Source organism: Syngnathus leptorhynchus, chromosome 13 (genome assembly GCF_054491065.1).
Source record: "Syngnathus leptorhynchus isolate UIUO chromosome 13, UIUO_Slep, whole genome shotgun sequence".
NCBI lineage: Eukaryota > Metazoa > Chordata > Actinopteri > Syngnathiformes > Syngnathidae > Syngnathus > Syngnathus leptorhynchus.
In genome coordinates, this window is record NC_141207.1 from 9,700,001 (window position 1) to 9,722,867 (window position 22,867).

Here is a 22,867-nt window from a genome sequence, read left to right on the forward strand (position 1 = left end):
TCCTCCAAGGACCGACCGCGGACTCTCTACAAGAAGAGAACGTCACAAAATGATTGCGTTATTTTCTGCTTTCATTTGGAGCATATTTGACTGCAAATGCACAATAATGCATAGCATGGCCGCTGCTTTTTTTTCATAGACCATGCTCAATATAGTTATGGGAATAAATGCAGCACATTTTACATGTAAACCTTTTCGAACTTAAAGGGGGGAAAAAAATTCACAGTTTGACGAGCGAGTGGGAAAAAAAAAAAAAAAACTTCAGCAAGCCTTTGAATTGAGATTTTAATAACAACTGCTATTTACTAAGTGGTCTGATCTGAACTTCAAAAGCACTATACACTCATCACAAACCTAAATATGACATATTTTCTGTATGTTTGGTTTTGGGTGGTTCAAGTTAAAAAAAAAAAAAAAAGAACTTTTTAAGATGTGTTGTGCACAGTAAATGTCAGCTGGTTGTTGTGATGATGAAAGGCTGAGTGACAGCAAAACACGGCATATTGGCAAAATGCCACAGACTTTACTCATGCCTTGACATTCACACTACATGACTTTTTAAAGCACATGCATGAATAATGGAATCATTTTAAAATGCTGCTTTGGGTCATCCCAAACAACAATATGATGAGAAATCAATTCAATAAAGATCAAACGATGACATATAGCTCGAGATTATTTTCTGATTGTATTTTCTTTTTAAATTAATTTAACATATTTCTTTCCATTTTACAATGCATACTTTTTTTAGCTTAGAGATCGCAATTGTCTGAAAAAATACATAAGCAAGTATTATATGCCGCTTTAGGATCGCTAATGAAAATGTCCAATCCGATTCTCAGCGTAACACGCACGTCGCGTGAAAAATGGCGCTGAAAGAGGAGATGTGAATTGTACATTCTCCTCAGCACTGGAATCTCATGCGTCAACAACACAGTGATTCTGTGCTGTGCTACATCCTGATGGCAACAAACGCAACAATTATTTCAGTGTGATGCAGGATACAGGCAGGTGCGGGTGTATGGAAGGGAGGAGGGAGGGAGGGCGGGGCGCATCGTGTGTGAATTTTCTACTTTGTCACTTTTGTGACAGCCTGTGCAGTGGAGGCTCACATGCTGATCTGGACTAATTATGGAGTGGCAAGAAAGGAGGTCTGTCATGGATGCAGAGTGTGATAAATACTGCCACTGCCACAACTGTCACACAACTATCACACACGCACGCACCCTCACAAACAATGGCTGCCCTGATGGCTTGCCCCATCAAATAACACAAAGCTTTATAACAATGGAGTTTGTTTGTGCTTCCAGTATTTTTTTTTCCCCTGTTCCTGTGTGCTTAAGATTAAGAAAGAAAGTGAACCCAAAATAGCAGGGCGTAATTTGGGAAGAGTAGTTAGAGCCTTACTTGAGAAACAGTAAATGAGTACAGGAAAGTTATTGCATATATTTGCTTGCTTTGTAAACTTTATCCAGCTGTACACTGTGCACGTTCCTTCATATACTACATACATAATGATGCATATGTACTTTTATGTGACTATGCATACTTAAAAAAAAACATACCTCCAGCAGACTAAAATGAACTCCCACAAAGTATGGCATGGGGGCACTGCAGATGGAGGAAAAGAAAAACAATTCATCAGCACTCAAAATCACAAGTTGCTCCAACAAATGAATGAAAAAGTAATTTGGATTCCGTCTGACTTTATAGCGTAGCCAACTTATGTTTGCGACATCCACTATAATGGTTACTAATTTGTCATGTTTATGTCTGAGAGTGTCGTTATTTAGCAAAAAAAAAAATCACAAAAAATTAACATTAAAAAAAAAAACCGGTTGATAATTGAAAGGAATGGTGCTGGAAAGTGGAAGCAGATTTTTTATTTTGTCTCTTGCATAGATTATTATCATGCACAAAATGCTCCAGGGCAACTTGGCCACTGAATTTGAATTCATACATCATTATGATAAAAAAAAACGTCTTATTTGTAAAAAGATTATCGTTAGTTAATATGGCCACAATTGTATTTGACTTCGACTCATGATTCATGTCAATAACTGATTGTATATGCCACGATTGTTCTGACTAATCACAGAGTATCGTTTTGCCATCCAACCCACCGACCTGTCAAACGAGAAAACCTCATTTTCAGACGTACACAGGCATTCTTTGATTAAATAGCGTCGTGTCGCTTCATCTCTGCCCGAGAGGATTCGGGAGCTGCGGGCTCATAATCAACCTAATTCAAGGCAGCAAGACGCAGCAGGCTGCTAGCTTTGCCGTGTAACGTGTGACACTATCGTCCATCAACAAATACGCACGTACATCCAGGCGCACGATACTGTACATGCTCAACATCTAATAACATTTGATTTGGCTAATCAGAGCTGGTAGGACACCCCTGCGTGATTCAATCAGCCGCTGCTGAGTCTTTGCAGAGTGTTGAAAATCACATTTTACACTCACTGATGAACAGTGTCGAAAGAAAGGCACATGTGACCAATCACGGATGATTCGATAAAAAGCCCTACTTCAAAAAAAAAAAAATGCAAGAACGTGACGGCTCCGTTGTCTCGGTCCGTTCGGATAGAACGAAGATGACCCACACTGTGTTGTGTGTCTGTGTGTAGGTGGCAAGCCTTACCAGCAATAGTCCAGAAGATGCGGGGGCAGCACAGGGATGAAGATATGCTGCCAGTACATTGGAAAGAGCAAAGCAGCTGCACCGTGCACACACGCCGTTAACTAGACAAAAAAAAGGACAAAGGCAAATTCATTGATGAGGTTCAAATGGAAATATAGGAAGGAAACATTCAAGTCGTATCCAGAATTGATCAAGTGAGATTTCCCCCCAAAATAATCCAATCTGATAATGATGATACATTATGATTAAGACTTGTTTACATGACATTTTTAAATTGTCTATGACTTCATATTTGCAGGATTATTTTTTGACAAAGTGGCAAAAAAAAAAGCAACTGCAGCAAAACGCACGTCTGTCGCTCGTCGTAAAAATCAAAACGAGCAAAAAAAAAAAGTCACTGAGAGTGGGATAAGAAAAAGAACTCTTAAACAAATAATGAGGTGCAATCAAATGAAGATGACAAGATCGCTCCAGTCAAAGCAAAACGGCAGAAAAAATTAAAATCATTGTCTTCCATTGTCTTAGAGCCACGCACGACCCCCCCCCCCCCTTCCCTCGCCCCCTTTTGACACGGCGTCTCTTAAAAAACCAGGCTAAAAGTAATGACCTGCAACACACACACACACACACACACACACACGCACGCACGCAGGCACGGCGGGGGAACGAGGCGTTAGCTCATCCCCCAGATTAAAATAACATGATTAAATATGGAAAGAGAACAGAGGTCTGAGGGGCTCCTGCGGGACTTCATTAGGGCAAATTGCCAAAGAATGAAACATGAGTTAGCCAAGAGAGACTGCCGGCTAGGCCAATACCACCGGGACGCACCCCGGAGCAGAGCAAAGCAGAGCCGAGCAGAGCCGAGCGGTGCAGCAGCCAGCCACTCTTAGACTGCTCAATGTGAGAAGCGGACACACACTGTCACACGCGCACACACATCCAACCACCAGGAGACCCTCTGCTCACTGACACACAAAGTGTCACAATTGACCAGCCAAGAGCCAAATCCACCGCTGCCAAAAAGAAACACCCCCCCCCCCCCCCCTTCCACTCCACCTCAAATCAAGCCCGGACATTTCTGCATGTTTATTTGAACTGCATTCATTTTTCCCATTGACTGGCGGGGGAAAAAAACCCAAAAAAAACACAATTTGTTGTCTCGGTGCAATCTCGCAATAGTTAAGGCTTAATCAAGCTTTAATTGGTGCCTTGCTCTGTGCATCTGAATATGCATATTTCCTCTTCACGCAACACAACAATGTCAAAAAGAATTCCCTAACAAACACTTTGGCTTCTTTTGTTAATTCCACAAAATCAATCCGATGAATATTAATGTGGGAAACGCTCGGTGGAGGACTTGCTATCAAAATCATCCGATTTTTTTTTTTTTTTATTCCCTCCCACCGTAGTGATGATAAAGGGCCATTAATTTGTGATAAAGAGAGGTCAGCAGTCATGCACGCACACAGACACACACACACACAATCTCACACACAAAGTGGAGATCCAACAGGCGAGGATATTCCTCCTCTGGGAGTGCGAGACAAGCCCCAGCCATTCAGTGGTACCAGGAGGTAATGGCACAGAACACCTCGCTAACCAAGTCCAATTATCTCCAGCAGGCCTCAAGGTGAGCCCCCCAACTGGGGTGATTTACTTGCAGGTTGAAAGGGAAAAAGAGGAGTCTCTCACTCTCCTAACACCCACTGACTCTTTTGGGGGGAGTTACCTGAAAGGAGGAGGTTAGACATGCTCAGATATTTATTTCTTTTTTTTTCGCTATCTCTTAATAGATAGAGATGGACGGCTACGATACGCTAGTTCAACAGCTAGAAATAAAATGAAAAATAACAAATATAATACTGCTTCATTCAAGGAGTTTTGTTTTTTTTTTTTTTTCAGAAGAGGGGGTCAGAGGATTGGGACAGGGGGGATTCACGTGACGCCATAAGAGGCTAAGGTTGATAAAATATTTGCCAGGCTGATAAATAATAGATGAGTGAAGCCAAATGGCTTACACGCTCCACAAAAGACCTGGGTGCTTAATATTCCATTCAATGGAGAATCACAGATACAGTCCCCAAGAACAAATACAGGATTAGGTGCTGGGTCCAGTCCTCGGGGACCGGGGCTCAGCCCGGTAATGAGGGGCTGCCTGCCTTTCACACTGTGCGCGGGCGGGCGGGCGTGCATGTGTGTGTTGCCCCCCCCCCATCCGCTGTGAGAAGCTAAGCGATTATACAGCGACAGCCTGCTTCAAAAAGCAGTCAAGGTCTTTGGTTGTGCCCTGAGAGCTTTTTAGTGCACTTGTAGCCCAAATATAAAAAAGACTGCTACTTGGAGACTCATTCGCAATTGGACCACGGACAGAAAAGATGGGAGACAGACAGACGGACGGACGAGCACCAAAAAGATGGCGAGAGGAAAAAGTTGAAGAGTGTATTGCAGCTGGGTAAAAGCTGCCTTTCTCTCCCTCTCTCTTTGTGTCCTAACTAAAGACTTAAGTGAAACAAAATTAGAAGCGAGGACAGTGCTGTTTTCCTTTTTTGAAATAACCTGCAAGTTTATGTGTATTTTTTTTTGTTGTTTCATAAAATGTGCCTTCACCAAGCGCACAGCATATTATTTAAGATTTTATAAAACGCATAACGCGTTCCGAGTAAGATTTGCATATAAAATAGGCCAAATTCAGATATTTTTCATTAAAAAAAAAAATCAAATTGAAATGTTTCCCATTTTTCTCTTTCCAGCTGCCAGCCTGCAGTTTCCTGTTTTGTTTTATTGTTCCACTATATTAGCCTTTCTTTCTCCTCCTCGGCACCAACTAAGCTTCCAATTAGCCAGTCTGCTTTGGCCTCTGTAGACATACACGGATGTCAGGCCCAGTGTGACACGACAACAAGTACGTGGCACCAGAAGAGAGAAGGCGGGCAGCTGTGTTGCTGCGGGCAACAACCAACGCCGGGCAGGCCTCCTACACAACGCGACGGAGAATCTGTCACAAAGACATAAGGCACATAGAAACAGATGCAGGCATGCAAAAAAAAATAAAAAATAAGGAAGACAAACACCCACGACATGCAAATGGCCACATTAGTGGCTACGGCAGCAGAACACGCGTGGCAACTCCCGGCACCTGGCTTGAGATCAAGCTCAAAGACACGGAAGAGAGCTGTAGCCAGACCGGTCACAAAAAAAAATAAAAAAATAAAAATAAAAAAATAAATAAAAAATCACACGTCAGAGAGGACCAAGTCGAGACACGCAGTCAAGTCGGGCAACAACAGAGGAAAAGGCAGGAAACAGAGAGACAGCTGGCACTCTGGGGCACGCTGGATGGATGGATGGATGGATGGATGGATGGATGGATGGATGGATGGATGGATGGATGGATGGATGGAGGGAGGGAGGGAGGGAGGGAGGGAGGGAGGGAGGGAGGGAGAGCGAGTAAGCCGGCGCCTTGTTAGCATAGGCCTGCCAGCCTGCCTGCCTGACAGGCTGCTGTCAGGGCCAACCCAGGCTCTGCGAGTTTGCGCCATAGGCAGGCCAGAGAAGGGCTTTGCGAGCTGGGGGGCCGAGGCAGATGAAAGACGTGGAAGGTGGTGGTGGTGGTGGTGGTGGGTCCTCCCAGCTGACTAGTTAGAGGAAGGGCCGATGCAGCCCCATTATACGGACGGCACCGTGACAAGGCTCTACGCTCGGCTGGCTCCCGCCCCCTTACAGCCTTTTCAAAGAGCAAGAGTGTTCACCTCTGGTCACGAAACAGCAAAAAGTCAACTGCTGCATTGTTGTACAATGATGATTTATTCCTTTGCTGTTGGCCGCTCGGATTGACACGCCGGCCGGCCCGGCTTCACTGGAGGCTTTAACACCCGGAGCAGAAAGAATAAATGCGCTACATTTGTTAGACTCTGTGTCCACTTTCCAGACTCACCGCTGAGTTGGCTAGAAAGACCATTCCACTCTTCCGAGAAGAGAAATTGCTGGTGTGTGTCTGTGGGATTTGAACCCCCAAAAAGCATCGGAGGGGAGCAGAGGTCACTGATATTACACCTCAAAGAAAGTCTGTTGGAGTTCATCTTAAAGTTGTTGGATAAGTTGACGTTACGGTTACGGAAAGAACAGAATTTTACAAACTGTCTTGGTAAAATGAAAAATGAAGATATTATTTGATGATGTTCCTGATGAGCAACGGTGCTGCTGTTGAAAATGTCGAAGACTGAGAAGGATGACAAGAATCCCTCCCTCCGCTCCCAGTAGAAAACAAGCTTTGAAAACACGACTGTCCATCTACCAACTGCCAAACAGTCTCTTTATCAAACATTATGACAAACTGACATCAATTATATACTATTCACCTATTTGATCAGCAGACAATGGGCCGGATAATGAGCTGGGTTCCTTCCAGCTAACTATGCATTACTTTTCCTCCTGAACTTGGAGGTCAGTCAGAAAAAAAAAAAAGAATGCATCACAGGAGCAGTAATAATGCAAAGGCCTGCAAGTAATCCCAGCGGGGATGCGAAAATACCTTTGTACTACAGTGCCTGACATATACGGCTACCAAACCAAAACAGCCCTCCCAGAGGAAGCCGGATGGATCGACAGATGAGTGGATGGATGATGGATTGCGCAGGATAAAAGGCAGAGAGGTAGAGGTCTGACCGACAAGCTCTTAAAATATCCCGCCGGTATATTTTCTTAAGAAAAATAATCGCATTGACGCAAATTGCTGGCTGTTTTGAGACGGGTGAACGTCGAGGAGGGCTGGAGAACCTTGGACAGTGGCCGGCGCCCTCCAGCCGGGCTGCTCGCTGCTGATATTGGATTGGGCTGCATTCGAGATACAGATAGGGCCGGTCGGGCGGGGTGACATCACTTCCCGCTTCCATCTCATCTGTCATAAACATTCGGCTCTGCCTCAGCAAACACAAAGATAAGGGTGGAAGGAAGGAAGGAAGGAAGGAAGGAAGGAAGGAAGGAAGGAAGGAAGGAAGGAAGGAAGGAAGGAAGGAAGGAAGGAAGGAAGGAAGGAAGGAAGGAAGGAAGGAAGGAAGGAAGGAAGGAAGGAAGGAAGGAAGGAAGGAAGGAAGGAAGGAAGGAAGGAAGGAAGGAAGGAAATGGGGGTGGCGGAAGGATTCCCTCTCTCAGAGAGACACACACATGATGTGAGTTAAGTGACTAGTTTAATTTGTTCTGTGACCTAGCAGGTAACTATTGGGGTAACAACCCTGTTGAAAATAATTGAGGGTTTATTAATCTAGCCATTTCCCAAAAGGTTTTTGGTACATATTTTAGGGGATTAAAAACAGTTTCATGCACTGTTCCAAAAAAAAAAAAAAGACGATTCGATGGGTATCTCCATACATACGATTCCTTTTCAATTTGGTTCAATTCATCGAGATATTTTGATTTCATATGGCGTGGGTGCGATGTGATTCAAGAAAAGCACATTTCAAAACGGTACAATGCAATTTGGTTCCGTTCAATCAAAACCGATTTTCCGATTAAAATCGATTTTCAATTACATCCAAGACAATAAAGCATAATACATGAGCAAACAGACGCTTCGGCGGAACCGATCAATCTCATCTAAAATACCAGTTTGAGAAGCCTTGCCCGAACGATGACATCACGTGACGGGTAACAAAGGCTAGCCAATGGACTGACTCACAGTGCTCAGCTTGCTTGAGGTAATGATGATGCGCCGCTCGTGAAGCATACTGCCGTACAGTTGCAGCATGTTGTTGACATCCACGGCCACAAAGTATTCTGTCAGGTTTCTCTAGAAATGAGCAGAAAGGCAGATCTCAGATGGATGCGGCGGGTACGTAACAAACTGTCCTCGTCGTCTTATCTGGGCGCCGACCTTGCGGCTTTTTACTTTGTTTCCGAAAGGTAAATTAAAGAGGTTGAGATTTGTATGCGCAGATGCTCCAAATAGAAAAAAAAAATTAAAAGGGGGGTCGTTACATGTGAAGTCTCTAATACCCGTGGAAGTGGCTGAACTTCAACATGAAAATGTATCAGCACCGGGGAGACAAAACCGAAACAAGAGGATGACGCAATGCTTTCAAAAGATGACAAGTGTATCTGGTTAAATACGATTAGAGGCAGAGATGTTTCCAGAAGAGAGGGCTGGCTTTATCTCTCTCTGTCTGCTTTTCCACAAATACTTACGCTCTCCGGGATAGTTGGCAGGCCATTGATATCCGGGGCGATGAAGTAGGAGTGCTGCGCAAAAAAACACAAACATGCAGGAGAAAGAAGAGAGAAGGTCACCAGTGAAGCGCACCACTTACATAGAAGAAAATGAGGGAAGGGGAGGGAGGGGGGTGACTTTGTTCTATGATTTATGGCTCATCTTCAGCTCTGTCTATATGAATTGCTGAGCTGGTGTCTGAACTGTGGCACTGCTTTTATCGGGCTTACAGAAGCTCAATAGAAACTCATCTCCCCGTAGACGCAGACTGGGGTGAGGTCTCTGGTGGAAAAGCCGACTCTTTATTTAAGCGTTGGAAAGGCGAGCCTTGTGTGTGCCAGCCAGCCGACCAACCCAGCGAGCGAGCGAGCGAGGCGTGCGTGTGCGCACGCAAACACGCCTTGTTTAGAGGATCACAGAGATGCCTGTCTCACTTTGGGAGAGCAGGGCACTTGCGCTGTTCCCATCAAAGAGGCCGGAGAGGGGGTTCTGTCTGGAGACAGGTAGGCAAAGAAGCATCTGTTGCCGGCCTGTCCCCCCCAAACACATGACAGAGTGGCCCAGGAGACTTTTTTTTTTTTTTAAATACCATCCAACAATGACTAGATTGAATTTGCCTGCAGTGTATATTTAACCACCTGAATTCACAACCATGAAAAATCTCACAATTTTATATACATCTCCAGTAAACATGGTCACGGAGTGAAACAACAATGCTCTGATTAAAGGCATGGAATAAGAGATTAATCACAGGGCAATTATGTTAGTTAGGATTTGGTAGCGATTCCGGAAAAACCCATCACCAAATTTGAAGGGACTTAACAGTGCTGAGTGAACTCCAGAAATCATTCAAAATGGGATTGGACATTTTCAAAATTGTAAATATTTTTTAGATGATGTATTTATTATCTCTAAATGTATATGTATCTATTCATTCATTAACTCAATGAGCCGCTGTGAGTCCTATTTTACCTGGCAACAGTCGAATGAAGGGACTTTGTTTTCTATTTTTGTCCCATTTAAAACACCGCCTCAGCAGAAAGAATAGCAACGTTGTGATAAATAGTCACACACCAACAGACTGTGCAAATGTGCGTAATTACTCCGGAAAATGCCAGTGCAAAATATTCCTCTCAAACAATTAACATCTTATGTTGAAATAGTTCAACTATTTCCTGTAGCACAAATCCAAACCTCATTTGGATCATCTTATTTCTCCACCAAAAATATCCATATATTAATCCTTTAGAAGATATACGTGTTCTTGTTCACCTTATGAGGAAACTTGAGATACCTGCAAGGTGATTTTGACCTCATCATCTCCTTGACTTGGCAATTTCATTTACTCCTGATCATAAAAATATAAACTGAGTCAAACGAGAGTAAAAGACACCTACGACAAACAAGATTTCTAGAGAATAAACATTTTATCATGCATTCTAAATGATGTTTTCTTTCCCACAAATCCGTGGCACAAACCAGCGATTCAATCCAGGCTTTCAACGGGTGTTTTTCTTCTTCTTCTTCTTCTCTCTAAGTTATGTTTATACAAAAACACTAAAAGTGGGTTAACTGGAAAGGCATCAAGGAGATTCTTTGAGCACAATTGCCTTTGCTTTTAACATAAAAAATCTTGATATTCATAGTGAGAGTACGGCAATGTGGAGAGGCATTAATCATTTACAAAGTTTGATTGTTTTCCAGAGAAGAAGCAGCACACACCAACCAAAGCCCAGGATAGTTTGTTTTTGTTATGTTTTAAAAAGATAGTGCAGCTTATTTGGCCAGATTGGAAAGCTGTGGCTCCCATGTGGTTAGTACAGCCGCGGTTTCACATTTCACAGCAGCGGCAGCAGCAGCCTCCTTTCCTTTCCTCCTCCTCCTCCCTTTTCTGCCATTCACTCACCGGTTCCTTGCTTGGCTGATCTCTCAGTACTTGCCCAGTGGCAATATACAACTGCTCATTCTTGCACAATGAGAGAGAAAAAAAAAAAAGAGCAAAACAGGGTTTACACATGAAAGGGGGACAAGCGTTCCGCTTCTTGGCTGGCGTGATTGAAAATAATAAAAAAAGAAAAAGAAACACTTTTAGGGAATATCTGGCTTCATCAATTAATGATCAAATAAGAGGCTTCTCTAGGAAAAAAAAAATGAAGGTATCACCTTTCTCAATGACACCCTAAGATTCACTTTTTTTTTTTTTCTGACACAAAGAAAGATTAAATTTAACCGAACGTGCAAACCTTCATTTGGATGAATTGATTGTGTCATATTAGTGTCATGATGTTGTGAATGTATCCTTATAATTAGATGCGTATCCTTGCGGGGACCTGGACTTGCTCATTTAATTGGCTGAAAAAAAGGAGGAGTCGAAAAACAACAAAAGCGTTTGATGCTATTACGGAGTGGGGGAGAAGCCCAGCCAAGGCGGAGATAATGGCGCGCAAAAAGCCTGGCTGGCTGGCTGAAGACCATCGTGTGCGTGGCAGGTTAATGCCACCTGTTTAAGAAGAGATACCTCTTTTATGTATGAGGTAGAAACGCAGCAGGGGAGTTGGTGGCAAAAGTGGACCGTTCGGACTTTGAAGGCCTTTTGATAGGCGGGAGACGTGAGAGGACGCGTCCCTTTCTAAACACTTCAGGCTTATCTGGGCAAAAACCTCTTAGCGGACTTGTTGTTTCCAAACAGAGCGCCAGTCCACCGCTTTTTGTGAGCACATGGAAGTCTCCTCCCGCTCCACATCTTTTTTTTTTCTGCTCCTCCATCTCCATACGTTTCCATTTCTGGCCTATTTTCTTCCTGTTTATCTTCTTGCCATATTTTCCACATACTCTAAAAACTGTGAGTTTTACATCTATTTCTAAGTAAACCATAAATGATCTAGTGTGAATGGAGTTCATGTCTCTATGCAGCATATTAGATGGACTTTTTCTTACCACGCTCAGGTTGACTGGTGTGAAGGGCTTTGGCACGGGAAGTTCATAGAGAGAGTTCAGCATGTCGTTCAAGTCGTTATTCTGCGGAACAAGCAAGAGGCATGAATGAAAATATACATGATCATGATGTTTCTTTTTTTTAAAATAATAAACAGAGTCAAAACCAAATCTGTATTTCCATGTAGGTGTAGTCGAGCGGGCGTCCCGATACTTTGGTCCCAATTATATAAGGCTATGCTTCATAAATACGGTGAGGTTAAAAGAGTGTGACTTTCAAGTTGCAGACGGCCATTATCCAACAAGGTTGATTTACAGGCCAGTAGAGTGCTGTCAGTAATTAAGGCAGCCCCCACTCCAAAGACAAGGGCTTTAAGAAACCTTCAGAGAGCTCACTTGACCACAGAACAGGCTCGGAAATGATTCCAGCGCCATTTATGAGCTCCATGACAAGACTGCTATTTACGCTGCCGGGCCTCAGAAGGGGGGGGACAAGACTTTTGCCACTCGCACTTAAACTGTGAGATTGTTCTTTGTTTGATATGTTGTTTTAAATGTATGTACTGTCCAGCAATATACAGCCTCCTGTCACGAGAGGCTGAATGCTCACACGCATGGTCGACAACACAGCCCGAGGAAACAGTTCATTTAGCCCTCATCGCTCTTCTGTCTTCCCTTGTCTGTCAACATCTCCCTCTGGCCTGGAACGGATCAAATTGAAAGCAAATCATGCAGACTAACAGATAAGGTATCCCAGCCACTGCACTTCTCTCCTCTCCTCCTCGTGTCCCCCTCGCTCCCTATTTACCACGGCTGAGTCACTTTCAATCAGACGGTTTGATTTTGCCAGGCTTATGTAAGGCGCGTGCGCTTCCTGATTGTTCACTTTTAACAAGAGTCTCTCTGAGGCTTTGCGGAAGAAGCACCAACTACATGACAAGTGAAAGCGGTCCCGCAGCGTGATCTGTCTCCCCCCCCCCTCCCCTCCCTCTTCCTCTTCCTTTCCTTTCACCTCTCTCTGCGCTACATGTTGCACATCTCCCCAGTTTGCTGCATATTTTACATTTGGCAGCAAATAGTCAGGGGAAAAGACTTTTGTGTGCGCGCATGTTGAAGATTTGTTTTGCAGTAACTCATAACTTGAATTTTTAGATCAGTTTGGTGTGTGTGAAATGTCAACATAGGAAGAGCAGCGGCACAGCTGAGCCCAAGATGGCTGGCGACACGCACGGCGAGGATTGTACTGTTTTGATTTTTTTTTTTTCCCCTCCGCATTGGAGGGGGGCTGTGCTTTCATTACCACCTCTTTGTTTTCCTTGTTTGCGCTTGTCAATCACGACGCGGACACGATCGGATAAGAATGAATTTCTAAACGTGCAAATGAGATGATTACCTGTTGTCTTGTTAGGTAGTCTGCAAGGGTGTTCAACAGCTTGTAGTAGATCTCAAACCATGGGAGATAACTGCAATGCAAAAAAAACGAAAATTGTTCATTTTAAAAAGCAGTATATACAATTTAGAAATTCCGTGAAAAGTCGAGAAAAAAATGATAAAAGTTTTATTTTCCAGCAACAAGAGCTGTGCAAATGTTGGTTCCCACTATCTGAGTTTTTTGGAAAGTTAAGGGAATTAACATGAGGGAATTTATTGTGAAATATATTGCGTTCATATTTATTGTAAGACCGCAACATTAAAACAGGATTGTATTCATGACCTTAATTTGAAACACATTCAGCAGATCCATATCGACATTCTTCATATTCATATCTTCTCTTTGATCCAAAACAAGAAGCGGTAGAAGGACAACCGATTCGAATACAAAGAAGCAGCAAGCCGCCACCAAAAATGTCATGTTCTACTTTACAAGCATGCTGTTCCCAGACGCCTAACAAAAATGCAGCCCGAGCCGCTTCCTGCCCGCCCCCCCCACTCACCCTTTCTGCCCTTCACATCATAAAAAGGTGTTACCTCGTGTAAATAATAGACAAAAAAAATAATAATAATTCATTAAAAAGCAGCTTTCTTGGTGTACACGCAGCATAAGCTAAACGCAAGGGCAGCATGGCTCTCTTTAGCACGCTGACATATTCTTGGCCAAGTTGCTCTCTTGGGTGGAAGAAGGCCAACACTTTCTCTTGGCTGTGAGCTTAGCGCTGATTTCAATATTATGCAACCAAAATTTAAAAAACACGGGCTTCCGTCAAGATGTGGAATTGATATTCACCTTTGAACACGGATGATCTGAGCATTAAATAAACACCAATTCCTATGATTGCCTTTCAAATTTCATTTGACGATACAGCAAATGGCAGAAAAAAACTAATTCATTGTAATCTTTGCGAGGCTGCTCTGGCAGTTGGCTGGAGATTCCAGGCCATGGGTCAGCGGCTGCTCTGTAGACTGGAATTAACAGACAACAAGAAAACAATAAAGTGAAGCAAATGCAAATGTTCCTATGGCTAAATCCGCAAGGGAGGGCCAAGTGCAGCCAAGCGCACCAATCAGAGGGGCTGAGTGACCATTAGTCTGAAACAATCAGGCTCTTAACGTGGCCATATTTTGACATCTGCATGAAGACTTAGTGCAATCGGGTCACACTTGCAGGGGAGAGCCCAGCCCATCAAACACGCTTTGCTTCATTCGCATGCTGACTGCATATCAGCCTATTTCTGCCATGCGCCTTGAATGCTTGCTTGCAGATGAAGGGAAAAAAAATTCATTACAATTATAAAAACGTTTATGTTTCAAAAAAACCCAAAAAAAAACTAAGTACTAAGAAATCAACTCATGAAATCATTAAGAACACCGACCGCTTTAAGATTTTGTCTCCTTTAAAACTCCTGTCTAAAAATCCAGGCTTCCGGATATTAATCCTTCATTTTTTACTGCTGAAGTGAATGTCCTTTTTTTTTTTTTTGTTTATTAAAAAAAAAAAAAAAGGAGTGTGGCTGCGAGAGAAGCCGTCAAGCCTCACAGAACTCACTCATTATTCTGCGCTACACTTCCGTTGTTAAAGAGGGAAAACACACCATGAGTGGTGGAAGAAACCAGCAGCAAGTAATCAATACTCTGCGTACTTTATTCAAAATGATTCAAAATTAATATTTTTGGCTCTTAACGTCGTGATTTGTCATGGTTATCCTCCAGCTCGCTTCTCTTGTTATTGTTAAATTGAAGTCGGGAGATATACTCCTACTCGTCACAGTTCATTGCTCAGATGTGTTTGTGCGAGGCAAATCCTCTGATAGCAAAAAAGGCATCCATCACAAAAAGTCAACAACAGCCCAAGTGCGAGTTCATCTGCTGTAATGTCCCTCCATCCCATGCAGCAAAAAGTTGAAAGCAAAAATACAATCAATTCAGAAATATCAACTCCATTGTATTCTCATTATTCCCCGAGGCAATTTTGGGAGTTTGTCATAGATTTGAATCACCTGCGGGGTGCTGACTTTTACGGCTGCTCTTTCGGCCGACTCTTAAATCTCCTTAAGCACGCACACAAGCATCTAACATTCTAAGTTATCCTCCACGTTGGAGACAGCTCAGTGGAAGATTTCATATCACCTTTATATTTTCAGGTCGAGGGTTACACGCCGGGGAGGAAGCGCCACTCGCCCCCCCCCCTTCCAGGAACCCGTTAAAACAACCGCAAAGCAGCGCCGTGCCGACGCTAAAGTGGATCCGCCGTCAAATAAAATGCAGGAAATACATTTTTTTCTTTTTTTTTTTCCTCGCCATCAATGAACAACCCCCATCTCGGCCAGAAATTCTTCCAGTTAGGCGCGTCAGGAAATGACAGAGCACGACGGAATAACATCAAAATAACCCGACAATTAGTATTTTTGTTTTTCAGCTCCCTGAAAGAAGGTTTTTTTTACTGTCTCCATCCACATAAAAGTGTCCCCCTCATTAAGCCACTTCCTTGTGCGAGCAGAGGTGACAATTTTATTGTGCCAGCACTTTGACAATCAAGCGGGCAAAAACACTCGTCATCACTTTCATTTCAAATCAATTGGAGATTAGAATTTTTGGGCCTCAGTTTCTCTGCTTCAGATTTAAAGATGCACTTCTTATTTTAAACACCGGTGGTTTAAAATATCACTTTGAGGAAATAAAGCTATTTAAAAAAAAAAATAAAATAAAATACTTGGTACTTTACATTTGAGGGAAAATTTCAGTTCTCAATTTTTCTTAAAAAGACATTTCCCAATATTTATTTTTCAATAAAAAAAAGACACAAACCAACAAAAATAAGCGTTCTATACACAATTCTGTTCAAAAAAAAATCCTCAGAATGCATAATGAATTTTATACATCATATGTCAAAGGAATTAGCATGTCTAACTCAGCGAGAGGGATGGGACGGACGGACAGGGGAGCCTTTGCTAATTGGCAGCAAAGCTTCATGCATAATTATGGACCCAGAGCGTCTTTGCTGTCGCACACTGGCAGTAGCCGAATAACGAGGAGCGAGAGAGCGAGAGAGACATGGGGGCCGTGTGTGTGTGTGTGGGGGGGGGGGGGGCTGGACACTGTTCTTCAGAGTCCACCAAACACACACACACACACACACATGCACAGGCGTTGTGCTGTGTTGGCCATTAAACTGTTGTAAGTGCTCCATGCTCACGTTAAAATTGTTCCATTCCAGTTTACACTAAAGTGCACACGCATGTCCACTGAGATTTGGAGCAAAAGACTCTTTTCTTTGTAATGGTGGGGTAATTACATTTGGTGAGGGGGGAAAAAAAAAAAGCGTAAACACTGTGTCAACATGCAATTAGGTGGGAATTAAATGATAATAGCCTTTGTTGGGTTGTAATTATGCAAAAAAAAGTACCGTTTGATTAGGTTTGATGTTCTCCTTTATGTCTGCTGTGCTAGGACAAATCAATCTACCTTTCGAATATCAAAAAAACTTTGGAATAATTGTGGGTAAATCACACTAAGCCATTTGTGTGGGCAGATGAGAATTTAAACTGCTTCATTTGGCAAAGTTCGGCTCAGTGTGAATACTGAAACTGTCTCATAAATATCTGCTTACTTTTAAGATTTTTATTTTTTTTTTATCTGGTGAGGAATTAATGGAGGAAAAAAAACAGAACATTCATGGCCTATTTCAAGTCATGCTTTCTAGACTTTTTTTGCATATTTACTTGAAAGAAATCAAACATACATATTTGCATTAACGACGAAGCAAATGATATTTCCGCACATTGACTTTTTGGGGAAAATGGTGACGAGCACATGAGATAGTTTAAACAACGAATGTGCTGTTTGACTCATTTCCATTCATTTTTTTTTTTGGGGGACATACAGTAACTTAATGAATACTACTTGTTGTGGTCACAACATTAGGTACAGCGCCATTAGGTAATGATCAAGTGTGTGTGTGCGTGCGTTACCTGAGAAGACAAATGCAGACTTTGCAACCTTGAGTGAGACGACAGAACCCGAACCTCTGCTTCCCGTCGATATCCGTCAGCACAAAGGTGAAGTTCTGTCCAACGTGACTCTGGGACACCCTAAAAGATGACAGGAGAAAAAATCCCGTACGGACAAAAGAAATCCCCTTAGAAGAAATTAAAGTCATTAAAATCTAAAGTCAATTAGTGGCTTCTTGAGAAACTCCAAAGCGTGAGAGCAGAAAACAAGGTACACAAAGTACCACTAGATGGCAGCATCTCAGCTTCAGTGGGAAAAAGACTCACGGTCTCTCTCACTCTCTGTAATGGGTATTATACCATGGCCTTTTCCCAAGCCCAAAAATGAAAATGGTGACACTCAGAAAATAACAATGCAACTGTCAACATGACAATAGGTTCATTTTGTTACATTTTTTGTTAATTTAAATGGTGCTTGGTGGGCTATATGACGACTCTTGTACCGGATCTTTGTGCAAGTCGTCATAAGGTAAATTGTGTGTGTAAAAATTGAGATGCGGTGGGGAAAAAAGAGAAGCGGGAGAAAGAGAGAGAGGGGAATCGTACCTTTCCATGTCAAAGGGAAAGCAGAACTTTGGTATCGTCTGAAGCACCTCCTGAGAGATCGAAACAAGACACGCAGTTTAGAGAAACGCATTTCACAAAGTAAAACACAAATAATCGCTTTTCCTTTCACCATAAATCTCGCTCGGGCACTCACTGCGGAGTGGCTAACCGAAATGAGGATTAATGTTAATCGCTTCTGATAACAATCTGACGAGTGGCTCTTAAACGGCGTTAATCCAAACGAATGGGCCGTATCAACGACTTCACGTGGCTAAACAAAGTGCTAATGCTCCCTTTTCTCCACAGACGGCCAGGGATCCCTCAGTCCACAGCGTGAATAATTAGCACTTAATAAGTTCATCGATTATGGGATGCCAGGGGGAGATGAAAGGATGAAGGGAGAGAAAGAAAAGAAAAAGAGAGGAAAGGAACACTGGGGCCCAAGCCACGGTGGTGGCAGATTGGAGCGACAATGGGCTAAGCAGCTCAGAGGGGTTAAGAGGTAAAGGGGGGGGGGGGGGGTACAAGCCTTCGGGGCTTTACCTCCCAACACCTCCCTTGTGGCGAGGCAGGAGGGGCAGGAAGGGAAGGTCTCTTCAAGTAAGACGGAGGGAGGGGCACCTTTTCTGGCGACGGCATACGGATTTAGACAGGGAGCAAGAACAGAGCACGGCGCCATATGGGCGAGCCGCACCGCAACAGCCGTCCGTCCGTCCAGCACCGGGCTCCACACGCTTGTGTGTCTGTCTGCCCCTCGCCTGGCTCCAAAAAAGGTGCACGGCAGTGGGCTCTGCCTCTCTTTTAGCTCCCGCCAAGCCCACAAACTAATCCCGGTCACTGTCTAGCGATGCTCGGGCCAAGCTTGCCACTAAGTCCGAGGACTAGCTGGTTTTTGACGGGTTTTGACGTCCGAGCTGCTCCTCTGCCATCCTTCGCTCGGTCGGTCCGTCCGTCTGTCTCCCTATGCCAGCCCACGAGTCGGGCGTCTGCTGTTTCTTCTGCTGCACACTGTTGCTAAGACCTCGCCGTGGGGAGCAGTCAGTGATCCCCCCCCCCCCGCCCGCCGCCCCCTTTAACAAACCATAAAGCTGCCACCGCAGTACAACACGAGCATTGTCGCAGACAAACAAGCAAAAGCAACAATGAGCCATGACGGAAGGGGGGGGGTGCATTTGAGTGTATGATCTGCGTGAATTCCTGCCTGCTTCAAGGACTTTGCTTTCACGGATGGGGGGGGTTAACATGTACATTTGTATCAGTGTTCCGTTGTGCTCGCCTATATACGTGCCTAAAAAAATGAGACGGGAGGGGAGGGGTGAGGTGAGGTCGCCTGGAAGTCGCTGTTTTTCCAGAATTTGTGATCGAATTGAGAAGTCAACAAAGACACAGAGCCGGGTTGGCAGAGGAGGTCTGTGTGCGTGTGCGTGTGTAAAACTGTCACACACATCAGAGCTGCCATGGCTGTGTGCGTTTGCTACTATTATTAACCACTATGTACAAGCAGCAATATGTTCCAGCGAGCCCTCCTTGGCGCACCGCATATGCTAGGCAAACCCAAACACACACACTGGGACTTCGCTTTGCCTGCAAATAAAAACATTTGACTTGCCAGATTTGAGAGTTGCGCCGGCCCCGCCCACATCAGGTATCTGCGCTTGAGTGACAGTCGAGGGACTCGCCGAGACTCTGATCTCGTACGGGACCATCGGGAACGTGCGCGTTTGTACGTGTGAAGAATGTGACATAGAAACAGCAGATGTGTGCTATATATATATTTCGAAGGTATAATATTGCCATCGTCAGGTACAGTAGCATCGTATATATTGTGAAGACATTTACACAAAGTGGCAGCTTCCATCTGTGAGAAAGATCTTACAATGAACACTTCCTTTCTATCCGGCCTATTCAAGAATTCAATCTCTTTCGATTTTCATTTGAGTGAATGCCGTGGAATGAGCAGAAATTAGTCAATCATCGGGATGACGGGGGAGAAAAAAAAAATCACGTTCTCCATGTAGCCTTGTTTTGCCCTTTAGATTTGCCCTTTAGTTTTACCCAACCTTTAGTTGGGTGTGAGCCTTATGGAGGGAATTCCAAAAACATGGCCAAAGTTGCGGCGCTACAATGGACGTCGGGCTGTTTTTAGAATCGGTTATTTATCGATGACTTGACTAACAATCAAGTCACGCTTGATCATTTCTTAGCAATGTGTGAAGAGATGAAAGGCAGCAATCGTAGCTGCTACGCTAACGTCGCCACCCATTTTTTTTGGGACATGCACTTTGGACACGGCAACGTCACAAGCGAATAAATCCATCCCTTGTCATCTGATGTTCCAATTTATTGCAAAAGGTAGGTGAAAGTACCCAAGGGGTTTTTTTCTTTCTTTCCTGGCACTCCCACACATCTAGCTATCCCCCTGTTTGCCATTTTCCCAAGATAATAGAAAAAGAGTCAGATAATATATTTGTAGATTCGCAAGGAGGGTGGCTGGCGGCGGGGGCACAACGGGAGGAAGGCGCCGCTAGGTTGGCAGACGCTAGTATGCTTGCGTGTGTTGTTTATGGTGAGTGGAGACGGGGCTATCACTCAGCGAAACAGAATGCTTTGGCTTCCCCCGGTGGAGCATCTTGCTATCGCTACAACGGCGGCAGCAGCAGGAGCAGCAGGAGCAGCAGCAGCAGCCCTGTGCCGCTTTGCATCATGCCCCTGCAGAATATCACAACAGGGACAACATTTCAGCAAAAGGAAAGCAGCCTTATTTTTCTTAACTTACCCAACGCAAATGATTTTAGCAGGGACTGTGGTTGGTTAAATTAAAAGCTACTCTGGGAGGAGTGCTCCTCAAATGAAGTCCATGATTAGCCAAACTCCTCAGCAATAAAGAGAAGAAAAAAAAACTTGTTTCAAGCCTAAACTTTAGATTCACCTTCATTTTGGGTGCGAACATCATGAGCAACTTCCACGTTGTGCTTTGGAGTATGGTAAAGAAGTCACCATGAGTGAGAGACAAAGTGAATGGCACAAGAAAGAGCAGAAGTGACGGAAAGTTATTCCGTGTGCGGATCCAGCGGCCGAGGGAGGGAAGTGGAAGGAACTCGGTTCATGCCCCTCTCCCCGTGCAACAAGGACTCCTCCCTTGGGGGACTCAGACTTTAAGCCTCTGCCCTGCTTTATATTCCCCTGGCTAGCGCAGCCAGATCAATCTCGCCGGCTGCCCGACGTAGCTTCAACCTAGTTCAGGGGCAGCTCGGCCTCCGGGGTCCTCAACAAAGAACTTGGATTCAAGCAGGAGAGGAGAAGTATGGAAACATTTGGAAACATTATTAACCGACTAAAAATATACGACATACAGTATAGGCTACCCGACAAACTAGCTTTGAAATCAGAGACGAGTAAAAACTGTTCAATTTGTTTAAAAAGATACACGGTGATAAAAATCGCTAGCAAATCTCTCTTTTTAAAAAGTGAAGACAATTTGTAATCTTAGTAGTGACACAAAGTCGATGCAAAATGTGTCTTTGCTGGCCGCGTAAAATGATGTGGCGGGCCACATTTAGCCCCCGGGTCTTGACTTTGAGTGTTCTTTCCCTATTTATTTCCCAGTCCCTGTCCAAGTCCAGCTCCCACCTAAGTGGAGGTTGTCGTCTTAACCCCCCCCCCTCACCCCTTGCATACCCCCACCTTTTCCCTCAGCCGGTGTCCCCCTCCGGCCCCCCCTCTTCCCAATTAGTCTGTCTGTGCGCAGCTACCCATCCGATGCCTGCCCATCCTGCCGGTGCCGGTCGGCTCATGCAGCCCCTCTGGCTAACATGACAAAGAGAGAGAGAGAGTCTCAGTATTCAAAAAGACACTCTGCTTTCAAATGCCGAATGCTAGGGTCGACCTGGGTGCAGCTTTAAGCAAAATATTCAAATTCTCAGCCTTGCCTTTTTTAAGAATTTGCATGGATATGCATTCATTTGCAATGTGTAAAGGCACAAGGACAGCTGAGCTTTGGTTTTAGAAAGACTGCAAAAAATAAATAATGCAGAGGTAAAATGTATGATGGCATGAAATCTTGATGGGTAAGGCTGATACAGTAAAACCACGTTGGGAAAAGAAAGATGAAAACAAAGTTAGAAAAAAAAAAGAGGACACATTCACACTAGTGATGTGCAATATAGGCAAAACTTTATATCCAGATAACGATATAGCTAGATATCGCAATGTTCTATAGTACGTATCACTAAAATGATTGAAAACTTTCCCTTTGATTTTAATATCAAAAAATGAATAAAAGATTCCAAAAACTGAGATAAAACACATCCGGTGCCCCAATTTCTTTTTCATCGTTTTCATACTTTTCACTGCAAATCAAACTTAATTAACACATTAGCACCATTTATCAACAAGCTAGAGCACATTCCAATTTACACATTGTACAAATTTGGATTCCCTTGTATTTGCACGCCGGTTTATACTGTATACACATTTTCTCACAGCCTGATTTAAAAAAAAGATATATACTACGTAACAAAACAAAGGCAAACAATGGCAGGCGCAGACAGTGGATATAGCAGAGAATGCAGAATAAAAGGAAAAGAGGAGAAGAAGAAGAACAATGGGCAAAGAGGCACAGGCTCCACTGGCCGCTGCAGACCGACCACAGACCCTGCAGAGATTCCTTTCATTAGGCTTTAATATTATGCTGCCGGCTTGCCATTCTGACCCGCACTATGTGCCGGTAATAAGAACGGCCTTCGGAGCTGGACCAAAGCAACAGAGCTGCTTGAGCTGAGCTGAGCTGAGCTGGGGAGGAAGATGGAGGGGTGCACGAGCATGAGCCGACGCGGTGCACTTTCAAATTGACACGAGGCGGGGGTGTTACATTTTCACATTCTGCCTCATTCCGACCAAGCTGCTCTGCTCTGCTCTGCTCTGGGAGGGAAATGGAGGAAGAGGGCGTTTTGTCTTCCTCCAATTGATGAAATCCCTCCATCAGTGACCCCTCTGGTGCCGCAGTGACTAAAGTTGTTTTGGTTAACAACATCCCATGATGCCACCTCCTTATTTGGGAGGCGTTGAAGGTGGCAGATTGATCTTCTGGCC

The 22,867-nt window shown here is 43.9% G+C and overlaps 1 protein-coding gene across 3 annotated transcripts in view; it reads right to left on the bottom strand.

Moving 5' to 3' along the window:
• Nucleotides 1-22,867, bottom strand: part of dennd1b (DENN/MADD domain containing 1B) — a 65,602-nt gene that overhangs the window by 23,976 nt on the left and 18,759 nt on the right. For 2 of the 3 annotated variants that reach the window (XM_085929141.1, XM_085929139.1), the window contains 10 exons: nucleotides 17,777-17,826; nucleotides 17,192-17,311; nucleotides 13,180-13,249; nucleotides 11,790-11,870; nucleotides 10,759-10,818; nucleotides 8,831-8,884; nucleotides 8,325-8,435; nucleotides 2,648-2,748; nucleotides 1,566-1,611; nucleotides 1-26 (listed from right to left, as the gene is read on the bottom strand). The exon at nucleotides 1-26 is cut by the window's left edge and continues 76 nt beyond it. In XM_085929141.1, the coding sequence (XP_085785267.1) occupies nucleotides 1-26; nucleotides 1,566-1,611; nucleotides 2,648-2,748; nucleotides 8,325-8,435; nucleotides 8,831-8,884; nucleotides 10,759-10,818; nucleotides 11,790-11,870; nucleotides 13,180-13,249; nucleotides 17,192-17,311; nucleotides 17,777-17,826 (719 nt within the window). The remainder of the gene's footprint in view (nucleotides 27-1,565; nucleotides 1,612-2,647; nucleotides 2,749-8,324; nucleotides 8,436-8,830; nucleotides 8,885-10,758; nucleotides 10,819-11,789; nucleotides 11,871-13,179; nucleotides 13,250-17,191; nucleotides 17,312-17,776; nucleotides 17,827-22,867) is intronic. The other variant, XM_085929140.1, reaches the window with a different exon arrangement.